Source organism: Heterodontus francisci, chromosome 7 (assembly GCF_036365525.1).
Source record: "Heterodontus francisci isolate sHetFra1 chromosome 7, sHetFra1.hap1, whole genome shotgun sequence".
NCBI lineage: Eukaryota > Metazoa > Chordata > Chondrichthyes > Heterodontiformes > Heterodontidae > Heterodontus > Heterodontus francisci.
Window position 1 is genome coordinate 38,909,494 of NC_090377.1, and position 13,106 is coordinate 38,922,599.

The following is a 13,106-nucleotide window of genomic DNA, read 5'->3' on the forward strand; positions in this document are numbered from 1 at the left end:
GGAAGATCCAAAACAAAGCACTTGGCTTGATTAGCAGGGGGGCCTGTCACTGAGCTCAGTATCACTATTACAAGTAGAGGATTGGCTTTTTCCTCTGTTATGAGTAATGGAATTAGTTAATGAATTTCATGATTCAAAATTATGTTTTTTTACCATTTGCTAGTATTTGGAAATAGCAACAGAAAAAAGGAAAATATTGTCCTCTCTAGACGTGTACGACTGGACATAAAGCAAAATATACAGTAAGACAATTGCACAATGAACGACACTGTATTAGTCTCAGACGCTTCCCACCTTAAATCTAATTTAAAACAATGAACAGATTGAGAGCTACCATCTAATATTTAAATTAACAGAATGAGATCTACCTATCTAATATAACGTGATGTGAAATAGTCATGCAGTGCTGTCCTTTGCAATTTATACAGTGAGGTATGCTTTTTAACCATATCTGTTACTGAAGATCTCAATGGGCTGGACACATGAGCACGTTTTTCCTGTCTCGGAATGTTGTGAGCCCTCTGCAGGATTATTGCGATCTGACACCAACCCAGGATTGCATGGCGCCGACTGACTGCGCTCGCTGACTTTCTGCAGCTTTTTGATGGGATCCTGCTTGGAATCAACAAGGACTCAGCGGTTCATGGGGAATATCGTGGCGCAAATGAAACGCTGAATTCACCATGGGTCTCCTGTTCAATTTTCCTCTGCTAGCATCATCTGGTTCCTATCAGTTCCTTGGGCTTTTTCTAGTCACCGTGTGGATATCTTTTGCCCAGTTTGGTAAGATTGAGCTTGTTTTTTTAAAGGCGAATGTGCCTTTTAAGATAACTTCTGCATAAGTGTTTTTTAAAAATATTTTTTCACACAAATTATTTTGCGTAGAAATGTGAGGAATGATTAATGCGTCTGTCAAAAAGATATTGTGTTGATGTTGGATCTCAAAACGCTTAATCACTCTGCGTTATAAGAGTTGGCAGCTGCATTCTGCTATTTTACTTTCAGCGGATAGGAAAGATACATACATGAGTGTGTCAGTTGCAAGTTTTCCCTGTGAGAAGGTTGAAGGCAGTTTGATGGCTGTCTTTTGTTGTGCCTAAATCTTGGGAGGTCGCCGGCACAACTTGCAGTCAACGGGGGTTTGGGGGGGTGGGGGGGGTCGAAAAAAGTTGAAAAGACACAAAATGCAATGAAGAGGATGCGGGTATTAGATAAAGAGCACAATGAAAGGTGCTGATTTTACAATGCTCTTGGTAGGGGCACGTTGTCAGCTGTGTTTTTTTGATGGGCTATGTACATGCATTTATAATCTTAGACGAATGGTCTGAAGAAACTCAATGCATTTCCCCAGATTGCAATATTTGACCAAACCAAACAAAATCAGCGTGCTTCTGTAAGGTGCGGACCAGGCGCGATATTAATCACCGCAGGCGCCCGTTTATTGTGTGGTATTGACAGTGTTGTCAACATTATAAAATCAAAGCCATCCCAAAGTTTTATGCTGATTTGTTTTAATGGGCTTTGTTTAATTCCCACTGTTTACTTTGATCAATTACCTATACCTTTATTAAAATGAAACTGCTACACAATCAGTCGAAAGAGGTGTTTATTGTGACTGCAGTAAACTTTTGATCAAACTTCAAAGCTTGACAGACATTGACTCACTCTGGCGTTGAATCGAGACATGGCACTTGGGAGCTCGGAATTGTGGATTAAAAAAGAAACACTTTTTTATAGGTCCGTATTTCTGATGTCGAAACCTGAATTTGTTTTAAAATTGGACTATAATTTTATACTATGGAAGATGTTACTGCCATCAAGTAACTACAGAAAATTTCCCCTGTCATAAAGTTGATCATAACTGACCAGTGACTGCTATGTAGCCACTGCCATTGTTAGATAGAAATTAATGATAATTCACTGCTAACTTTGACACATCTGTTGATATACGTATTGGGAACTTATGAAGCATGTGTATTTCTGGTCATAAAAAGAAAGCCAAATGAAAACTTACAAATTTGCTAAACTACATCTAGAAACAGATATTCATATTGATCAAACTATCTGTTGACTCAGTACTTCATATAGTTTTTTCTGCATGTTTTAGCAGTGCACACTTAGTTATCTTCGGCACAGAATACCATAATCTTATACAAGTGCAAGCAAATAAAGCTGAGTCAGCTGAGGTAGTTTGATTTTTGTGACTTGTTTAACTTTGGAAGCAACAAAAAATTGTTCACCTAATTGTGGCTGTTGAAGAAAGGAGGTGTCAGAATTCATCAGATTCCCTGTGATAGGTTTTTTAATTTTTATTTTATGATTGCGTATGATTTGAATTGGAACAATGAGCAGGAGTAGCCTTCGGAAAGAAAGCCTTAATTGAGTTTGGAAAGACATCAGTGATTACTAAATATTACTGCTGCCTTTTTCAGCAAAGAAAAAAGTAACAGTATAAGGACATAAAAAGCATCAGAAAGATCCAAGCTATTAAGAGAGTTAATGGCCTGGACTTTGCTGTACTCGCCACTGACCTCAAAGAAAACTACCCACAAAGATCTCTATGACATGGATTTCCCCTTTCCCAACATTAGTTTGAAGCTGGCACCAAGTCAAGGAGATCTCCAGGTATCCATTAGCAGTGATGTCATCAAACATGGTATGCAGCCAATCACATTGAAGCATTCTCACAGACAAAAAAAATCAAGAAGTAAACTGCACGGATTATGCTTCACTTCTTAATATCATTCTACAGAGAGTGAAATAAATGATTGGGGTATTCATATGGGATTAAGGTAGAAGCTGAGATATAAACATTCTTTTAAAAATATGTTGTTTTAAAATATGTGCACATTTTTCATCGGAATGAAGGAATTTGACATTTCACAAGAATAAAATTAGTATTTTCAGGGCCAGAGAGGTTTTTCGGCAGTAATTATGAACTTAGTACACCATTAAAAACCCAGTTATACCTCATTCAACAAAGTGTAACTTTTTCAAGGGTTTTTACATTTGAACTGATAATGAAAAAGTGCAAGTTCTCGTCAGTTTAGTGATTTCTTATTCACTGCAGTCTGTGGGGTTGTCAACAGCACGCCCTCATGGAGAAGCGTAGAATCACTGACAGCAACTTCTGGATTCTGCATTTAACTGCTCATGTGCAGACTCCGGAAGTTGCTGTCAGTTTCAGAAGAGTATTGATGGTGAACACTAACCATTTCACCATCATTACTACTGCGAAATCTGGGACAGTGTTATAGATAGGCAGAGCACTTATGCTGTGAAAAGATCTCAGGTGCTCTCCACCTGCCCCTAAGGTCAAAGAACATTTACATAATGGATTTAGCCTATTTTACTGAATTCCTTCATTCAATTTTGGACACCAATACTTTATTTCCATAAAGTTCCAGAGAAGCACATACAACTTCCTGAATTAAAATCAGAGCAAAACAATGCACTGAGAAACCAACAGCAGCAATTATTTGCAATTGTATAGTGCCTTTAAGATAGAAATATATCACCAAGATGCTTCATAGAAGCAAAACCAGAAAATAGAATCTCAAATCAAAGAAAGATATATTAAGAGGAGCAATCAAAAACGTGGTCAAAAAAAGTGGTTTTAGAGGCAGAGATAGAGGTTGAGACCAGGGTGTTTAGGGAAGGACCTTCAGAGCATGAAGCCAAGGTGCCTGAAGGTGCAGCCACCAATCGTGGGATAAAGGAATGGGAGGATATACAAAGAGGTCAGAGTTACAGGAGAAAAGAGTCCAGAGTGGAGTTTCTAGAACCAGGCTTGGATGTGACAGAGGGCACGATTTTATTCTGCCCTTGGAGACAGGGGGTGGGGTGGAGGGAGACAAACAAAATGGCAGAGGGCGCCATTCCTTATGTTGCCCTGGCCCTTGTCGTTTTGTCTGGGGCGGGGAAAGCTGAGGACAGCCTTCCCGCCCCAGGCCAGTTGAAGTCCTTAAATGGTCAAATGGCCATGTAAGTGCCGCTTTCCATCTGCACTTCAATTTTATTGAAGGAAGAGGGGCCCGCTGCCATGTGGAGCTACTGCGGCCTCCTAGTGGGGTCGGTGGGTCTATCCTATGGGGGCAATCCAGGGCCCCACAAGGGCCCCCCAGTTATGACTGCCCCCCCCCCACTCCCAGTAAGATCCCTCCCCCCACTTTCACCAACCCCACCCTATCACTGGGGCCTGCCTATATGGCCCCAAAGACCCCGACCCCACTCGCTTCTTCCAGGGTTTTCTCCTCTTCTCAATAGTGCAGGACTTGCTGCAGTATTCGCAGTGACCACTGCTCTCAGTGGTCACTGCCAATACTGCAGCAAGTCCTGCACTATTGAGAAGAGGAGAAACCCTGGAAGAAGCGAGTGGGGTCGGGGTCTTTGGGGCCATATAGGCAGGCCCCACTGCTCTCAGTGGTCACTGCCAGTCCTGCAGAGCTGCTGGCCTTCCGATTAGCTGGCAGCTCTGGAGATGAGAGCTTGTCCCTTCAAGGGACAGCATCCCCAATGGCAGGCAGTTACTTGGCTACCTGCCATTAAATAGTTACAGGGTCTAATGGAGGACTGAGGCGGGTTCCATCACCAGAATAAAATGCGGTCCAGAATTTCCTCCAGAGGGTGGAGGGTGTGAAAAGATTTAAACACAAGGATTAGAAATTTAAATTTAAGCTGTTGGGGGACTGGAAACCAGTGTAGGTCAGCAAGGACGGGGGTGATGTGTGCATGGGATTTGGTGTGGGCTAGGACACAGGCAGCAAGATTTTGATGTGGTGAAGGAGGACGGAGGTTAGGACACCAGCCAAGAGAGCATTGTAACAGTTGAATGTGGAGGTAATATAGGCATCAGGGTTTCAGCAGCAGAAGTGCAGAGGAAGCGATTAGTGATGTTACAAAGGCCAAACTAGGTGATCTTTATGATGGAGAAGATATGCGTCAAAATCTCACCTCAGGGTCGAATAGGATGCTGAGATTGCAAACAATCTGGTTCAGTGGCCGTACTGGGGGGGTGGAACTTGTGGAAGAAGTCAAATTCAATGGCTTCAGCCTTCCCAAAATTTGACGGGAGGAAATTCTGACTCATCCGGGACTGAATGGTCAAGAGGCTATGGAATGGTCAAGAGAGTAGGAACTGGATGTTTCCAGCGTACGTGCAGAAGCTGATCCCTTTCTGTAGATGAAGTTGCTAAATGGCAGGAAGAGGAGGGAGCAAAGGATGATTCTTTGTAGGATTCTGGAAGTAATGCTGCAGAGAAGCCAGATTTGGAGAAGCACTGCCAATGATTAGAAAGTTCTGTTGAACTGGTTAGAGCAGGAGAGATGTTAGAGGAGGATGGTATGGGCTGGAGCAGTGGGACCTGGGGGTATGTGTGCATAAATCGTTAAATGTGGCAGAGCAGGTTGCGAAAATAGTTAAAAAGTCATATGGGATTCTGGTCTTTAAAAATAGAGGAAACAGAGTACAAAAGCATGGAAGTTACGGTGAACCTTTATAAGTCCAGAACCAGGGGTCATAGTCTAAGGATATGGGGTAAACCTTTCAGCACTGAGATGCGGAGAAATTTCTTCACCCAGAGAGTGGTGAGCCTGTGGAATTCGCTACCACAGAAAGCAGTTGAGGCCAAAACATTGTATGTTTTCAAGAAGGAGTTAGATATAGCTCTTGGGTCTAAAGGGATCAAAGGGTATGGGGAGAAGGTGGGAACAGGCTACTGAGTTGGATGATCAGTCATGATTATAATGAATGGTGGAGCAGGCTCGAAGGGCCGAATGGCCTACTCCTGCTCCTATTTTCTATGTTTCTAAGTCACTGATCCGACCTTAACTGGAGTATTGTGTCCAATTCTGGGCATCACACTTTTGAAAGGATGTGAAAGCACTAGAGCGGATGCAGAAAATGTTCACAAGAATGGTTCCAGGGTTGAGGAACTTCAGTTACAAGAATAAATTGGAGAAAATAGGGCTGTTCTCCTTCGAGAAGAAGAGATTTGACAGAGGTGTTCAAAATCATTAGAGGTCCAGAGTGTTGATAGAGAGAAAATGTTCCCATTGGCAAAAACGTCAAGAACCAGAGGACACCGATCTTAGGTGAATGGCAAAAGAACCAAAGGCGACATGAGGAAAAACGTATTTACAGACCCAGTGATTAGGATCTGGAATGCCCTGCCTGCGAGTACGGTGGAGGCAGATTGAGTCATAGCTTTCAAAAGGAAATTGGATAATTACCTGAAGAGAGAGGATTTGCAGGGCTATGGGGAAAGGCGGGAGAGTGGGACTAACCAAGTTGTTCATGCAGAGAGCTGGCACGGACACAATGAGCTGAATGGCCTCCTTCTGTGCTGTAACCATTCTATGATTCTATGTCAAAGGTTGCAGGGAAGATACAGTAATGTTGAAAGGAAGATGAAGAAGATATACAAGAGGAAGGGAGGAACCAGGGTGGAGAGGGTGCCTGGGTAGTAGAGCTGGGAGGAGAAGGGATGATTCTGATTAGCAACTACCGAGTGGGCTGTGAGTGCAGGAGGAAGGATTCTGATGAACAGCTGGACAGCATCTGTCATGCTAGGCCCCCACCTGCCAAGAATGAGGCACATCAATTTTGTCATGAACATTGATTTTTAACTGTTGTTGGAGCGAGGAAATGACTTGTTAAACAGATCAGCCGTGGCTGGAAAGTAAAACATTTACATACTAACAGACATTGAAGGTGAGGAAGCATATCCTAGGGACTGCTAAGAAGGATACAGTCTACAAGGGCGAGGACTGGTTAGACCAGATGGTCACATGACTGTTCCAGGGTTTTGTTTTGAATTGGCCACAGAGTTTGAAGGCAGAATGTCTGTTTGCTCCTGGACTGAGAAGATCTCTCTTCTGTCTGCTCCCATCTCTTTCTCACACGCCTCTGAATCCATTGAAGGCACATGAACCCCAAGAGAGAAAAGTTTCCTACAGTGAACAAGGTTTAAGAAGAATACTGAGCCCCAACGTACAACAAGGTCTACCTACAATCAAGGACTCTACAGTGAGCTCGAAGAACCATAACAAAAACTCTTCAGATATTGCCTCAACTTTTTCACTTTATTTTTCTTCTGCTCTTTTCTCTCTCTATTTTCATGTGTGTATCGCGTATGCATGCTAGCGTGGGCACGTCGTGTATCCATAGGTGTTAACCGAATCAGAGTGTAAGTTTAATACATTTCAGCTTTTCTTCTTTAAACCTAAGAAAGCCTGTTTGTGCTGGTTTCTTTGCCTTATAATTGGAAAGCCGTGAACAAGGATTCACCAAGGGGGCGCAAAAAACATGATGTGTTTAAAATTAAACCCTGTTGCAGTAAGACCAGGTGAAGGCTGAAAGGGAACCCTAGACCTCTTTCTCACCTGGTCGTAACACATGCAACAACCAGAACTGCATTACTGTCCCCTCCGTTAGGTGAGACTTTACCAAAGATAGGGGAATGGAATCTTGGTATCTGCTACAAAGAGCAGGAAATGGGCAAAAAGTCTAACTGTTTCACACCCCTCCCCGCACCCCCATCCACAGATATAAAGCAGAGATTGAAGGCCACAATGAAGCTGGTGCCTTAAATTGCACATGAAAGGTGTAGCTCCTCCATGACCAGCTGCACACTGTACTGAGTTGAATCTCATGTGTCACTGTTTGAGATAGGAGATCATGTGATCCAGGCTGGCAAAAGTTATCGTTATAGAGTTCAGGTTCATTTGAAGGAGAGAAAGAGATTAGGAAAAATATTCAGGATAACTTTTCCAGTTTTGTGCCCCCAGTGCAAGGCCTCACTGACCGGGGCAAATATGAAGCAATAGGGGTACAGTAGTGTAGTGGTTATGTTACTTCACTAGTAATCCAGACAACATGGCCTAGAAATTGGATCACACTGTGTCATTTTTGCAGGCATTAGGTGCCTATCAGTCCAATATGACGGATAAGGAGCATGCACTCATTCTGTGCCAGAAGTGCACAGCCCACTATGCAGATTAGGTCTCCTTTGCAGATGTCATGGACATAAGAACATCGGTGCAGGAGTAGGCCATTCAGCCCATCGAGCCTGCTGCACCATTCAAATAGATCATGGCTGACACACATCTGAAGCTGGCATCAGGTAACTGTATATGAAAATTGGGTCTTAATGCTTGTTTCAGGCCTCTTTGCAAAATTAGTCGGCGAATGATTGCAGTGTGCATCATGCACAGCAGTAAAACCAACAGTTTTTCAATGAACTACAAGAGGCTGCCATTCAAAAGACAATGTGAAGTGGGAGAGGCTCTACATTAACTCCACGGGTAGCTGCCGATCATTGTTTGCCCCCCCTCCCTCCCAATTGCTCGCCTCACCCCCCTACCCTGGGGAGGGGGGTGGGGGAGTGCGGTTCTTGGCCGGTGTCTGAGCCGACTGACGTGCTGCCTCACCTCCACCACCACCACCCACTCTGCAGCCCCTGACCACGACGTGCCTCTGGGGACATGAATGGTGCAAGCAGCTCGGCAATTAAATGGTAATGAGATTAGTGGAGCGATTTTGTGCAGTCCCACTGCCAGGCTAATTAGGGGCATGCAGCATATGCTGCATGGTGATCATGTGGGCATGATAAAAAAACCTACAAGTTGAAATGCCACCATGGCAGCTTGAGAATTGAATTCAGTTTAAAATATCTGGAAATAAAAAAAAGCTGCAAAGTAACAGACTATTGTAAAAACCCATTACTTGACGAATATTATTTATGGAAGGAAATCTGTTGTCCTTTACAGACTCACACCAATGTGGTTGGCTCTTAATTTCCCTTTCTAGCAGCCTAGTGAACAAATGACCACTGTCACCTTCTCAAGTGAAATAGGGATGGGTGATAAATGTCAGTCTTGCCATTAATAACATCGCATAGCCATAGCATACAAGGCTACGGGCCAAGTGCTGGAAAATGGGATTAGAATAGTTAGGTGCTTGATGGCTGGCACAGACACGATGGGCCGAAGGGCCTGTTTCTGTGCTGTATAACTCTATGACTCTATAACATCCTGAAAATGAATTTAAAAAAAAGTTCATCATGGGGAGCCTAGATTTTCCGTCCATTAAAATGAATGGGTAGAAAGTTGAACTGCCTGTGTATAATTTTCTGATGCATGTTTACGGCAGGAGAAACTGTGAGCTGAAGAAGTGGCAAATTTATCCTGGTATTTTGTGTCCTAATCTAACATTGAGGATATTCCACACAATAGTTTGTGGAAACTGGTTACCAAGTTTAAAGTAGGATGGATAATGAGTAGCCCTCAACAGTGGAAACTAGTATTATGACAATGTGCTGTGACAACACCATTATATGTATTTGTATGTGGAGACTTAAGTACCACACTGAAGGGCAATTATTCAGGTGCATTGAATGAACTAGCAGGAGGCTACATTTGGTATCAAGTTTCTGACCTGACTGCAGATGAAATGCACAGGCAACATGAATCATTTCAAGCACCTTACCAAGATTCCCTATTTTACATTCTTTCAGACCCTTACTTACAGATAATGCTTATTTACAGATTTAGTTCACTGAAAGCCTGATCATTTCAAAGCACTTACCTTGGAACTGCTGACCATGTGAATTTTCACTGGTATCATGAAAGAAAAATCAACCACAAGGTTTCACTGCATGACATAGCTAAGTTGTCTCCAACTTGAAGTGAAAGATTGGATAGCCATACAAGGCAATCAGTCAATAGATCCAGACTTCTTCAGCAGCCTAGCTGGCCATATTTAATACCGTAGAGTGCTATTTCTCATCCAAAGAAATAGTTACCAGTATAACAGACTGTATTTTTTAAAATATTCATTCATGGGATGTGGGCGTCGCTGGCTAGACCAGCATTTATTGCCCATCCCTAATTGCCCTTGAGAAGGTGGTGGTATGCAGCCTCCTGAACTGCTGCAATCCACGTGGGGTAGGTACACCCACAATGCTGTTTGGAAGGGAGTTCCAGGACTTTGACCCAGCGACGGTAAAGGAACGGCAATATAGTTCCAAGTCAGGATGGTGTGTGGCTTGGAGAAGAACTTGCAGGTGGCGGTGTTCCCATGCATCTGCTGCCCTTGTCCTTCTAGGTGGCGGATGTCGTGGGTTTGGAAGGTGCTGTCTAAGGAGCCTTGGTGATTTGCGGCAGTGCATCGTGTAGATGGTACACACTGCTGCCACTGTGCGTCAGTAGTGGAGGGAGTGAATGTTTGTGGTTGGGGTGTCAATCAATCGGGTTGGTTTGTCCTGGATGGTGTTGAGCTTCTTGAGTGTTGTTGGAGCTGCAGCCATCCAGGCAAGTGGAGAGTATTCCATCACACTCCTGATTTGTGCCTTGTAGATGGTGGACAGACTTTGGCGAGTAAGGAGGTGAGTTACTCGCCACAGGATTCCTAGCCTCTGACCTTCTCTTGTAGCCATGGTATTTATATGGCTCCTTAGTTTCTGGTCAATGGTAACCCCCAGGAAGTTGATAGTGGGTGATTTTGTGATCGTAATGCCATTGAATGTCATGGGGAGATGGTTGCCATAACTTTTCTATGGTTCCGTGGTTAGATTCCCTCTTGTTGGAGATGGTCATTGCCCGGTACTTGTGTAGTGCGAATATTGCTTGCCACTTATCAGCCCAAGCCTGGATATTGTCCAGCTCTTGCTGCATTTCTACACGGACTGCTTCAGTTTCTAAGGAGTCGCAAATGGTGCTGAACATTGTGCAGACAGCAGCAAACATCCCTACTTCTGACCTTATGATTGAAGGAAGGTCATTGATGAAGCAGCTGAAGATGGTTGGACCTAAGACACGATCGTGAGGAACTCCTGCAGTGATGTCCTGGAGCTGAGATGATTGCCCTCCAACAACCACAGCCATCTTCCTTTGCGCTAGGTATGACTCCAGCCAGCAGGGAATTTTCCTCCTGATTTCCATTGACTCCAGTTTTGCTGAGGCTCCTTGATGCCATACTCGGTCAAATGCTGCCTTGATGTCAAGGGCAGTCACTCTCTTGTCACCTCATCTCTTGAGTTCAGCTCTTTTGTCCATGTTTGAACCAAGGCTGTAGTGAGGTCAGGAGCTGAGTGGCTCTGCCAGAACCCAAACTGAGCATCACTGAACGGGTTATTGTTAAGCAAGTGTCACATGATAGCACAGTTGATGACACCTTCCATCACTTTACTGATGATTGAGAGTAGGCTGATGGGTGGTAATTGGCCGTGTTGGATTTGTCCTGTTTGTTGTGTATAGGACACCTGGGCAATTTTCCATATTGCCGTGTAGATGCCAGTGTTGTAGCTGTACTGGAACAGCTTGGCTAGGGGCACAGCAAGTTCTGGAGCACAGGTCTTCAGTACTATTGCCGGAATGTGTCAGGACTGTAGCCTTTGAAGTATCCAGCGCCTTCAGCCGTTTCTTGATATCACGTGGAGTGAATCAAATTGGCTGAAGTCTGGCATCTGTGATGCTGGAGACTTCAGGAGGAGGCCGAGATGGATCATCCACTCGGCACTTCTGGCTGAAGATTGTTGCAGCTGCTTCAGCCTTGTCTTTCGCACTGATGTGCTGGCCTCCCCCATCATTGAGGATGGGGATATTTGTGGAGCCAGCTCTTCCAGTTCGTTGTTTAATTGTCCACCACCATTCACGACTGGATGTGGCATTACTGCAGAGCTTAGATCTGATCCAAAATTAAAACAAGAAATGCTGGAACCACTCAGCTGAGTGGTTCTAGCATTTCTTGTTTTTAGTTTAGTTTAGTTTAGAGATACAGCACTGAAACAGGTCCTTCGGCCCACCTTGTCTGTGCCGACCATCAACCACCCATTTATACTAATCCTACACGAATTCCATATTCCTACCACATCCCCACCTGTCCCTATATTTCCCTACCACCTACCTAAACTAGGAGCAATTTTGTAATGGCCAATTAACCTATCAACCTGCAAGTCTTTGGCATGTGGGAGGAAACCGGAGCACCTGGAGGAAACCCACGCAGACACAGGGAGAACTTGCAAACTCCACACAGGCAGTACCCAGAATTGAACCGGGTTGCTGGAGCTGTGAGGCTGCGGTGCTAACCACTGCGCCACTGTGCCGCCAGCATCCGCAGTATTTTGCTTTTATTTTAGATCTGATCCGTTGGTTATGGGATCGCTTAGCTCTGTCTATCGCATGCTGCTTACGCTGTTTGGCACACAAATAGTCCTGGGTTGTAGCTTCACCAGATTGACACCTCATTTTGAGGTATGCCTGGTGCTGTTCCTGGCATGTCTTTCTGCACTCTTCTTTGAACCAGGGTTGATCCCCCGGCTTGATGGTACTGGTAGAGTGGGGGATATGCTGTGCCATGAGCTTACAGATTGTTGTTGAATACAATTCTGCTGCTGCTGATGGCCACAGAGCCTCATGGATGCCCAGTTTTGAGTTGCTAGATCTGTTTGAAATCTATCTCATTTAGCATGGTGGTAGTGCCACACAACACGATGGTGGGTACCCTCAGTGTGAAGACGGGACTGTGCGTTGGTCATTCCTACCAATACTGTCATGGACAGATGCATCTGCGACAGGTAGATTGGTGAGGATGACGTCAAGTATGTTTTTCCCGCTTGTTGGTTCCCTCACAAGTTGCCGCAGAGCTTGTATTTCAGCTACAACAAAAACAAGAAATGCTGGATTCACTCAGCAGGTCTGGCAGCATCTGTGGAAAGAGAAGCAGAGTTAACGTTTCGGGTCAGTGACCCTTCTTCGGAACTGACAAATATTAGAAAAGTCACAGATTATAAATAAGTGAGGTGGGGGTTGGGCAAGAGATAACAAAGGAGAAGGTGCAGATTGGACCAGGCCACATAGCTGACCAAAAGGTCATGGAGCAAAGGCAAACAATATGTTAATGGTGTGTTGAAAGACAAAGCATTAGTACAGATTAGGTGTGAATATACTGAATATTGAACAGCAGCAAGTGCAAACCTGAAGAAAAACAACCTGAAAAAAACAGTGGGTAAGCAAACTGAACAAACTAAGATGAAATGAAATAAATGCAAAAAAAGATTGTAAAAAATGTAAAAAGGAATGTAAAAAAAAGGAAGAAAAAATACTAA

At 44.0% G+C, this 13,106-nt stretch overlaps 1 protein-coding gene across 2 annotated transcripts in view; it reads left to right on the forward strand.

The window, feature by feature from the left end:
- Positions 1 to 549: 549 nt before the first annotated feature.
- The window catches only part of si:ch211-246m6.5 (von Willebrand factor D and EGF domain-containing protein), a 297,063-nt gene continuing 284,506 nt past the window's right edge, over positions 550 to 13,106 (forward strand). For both annotated transcript variants that reach the window (XM_068035012.1, XM_068035013.1), the window contains exon 1: positions 550 to 783. In XM_068035012.1, the coding sequence (XP_067891113.1) occupies positions 684 to 783 (100 nt within the window). In that variant the 5' untranslated portion in view covers positions 550 to 683. The remainder of the gene's footprint in view (positions 784 to 13,106) is intronic.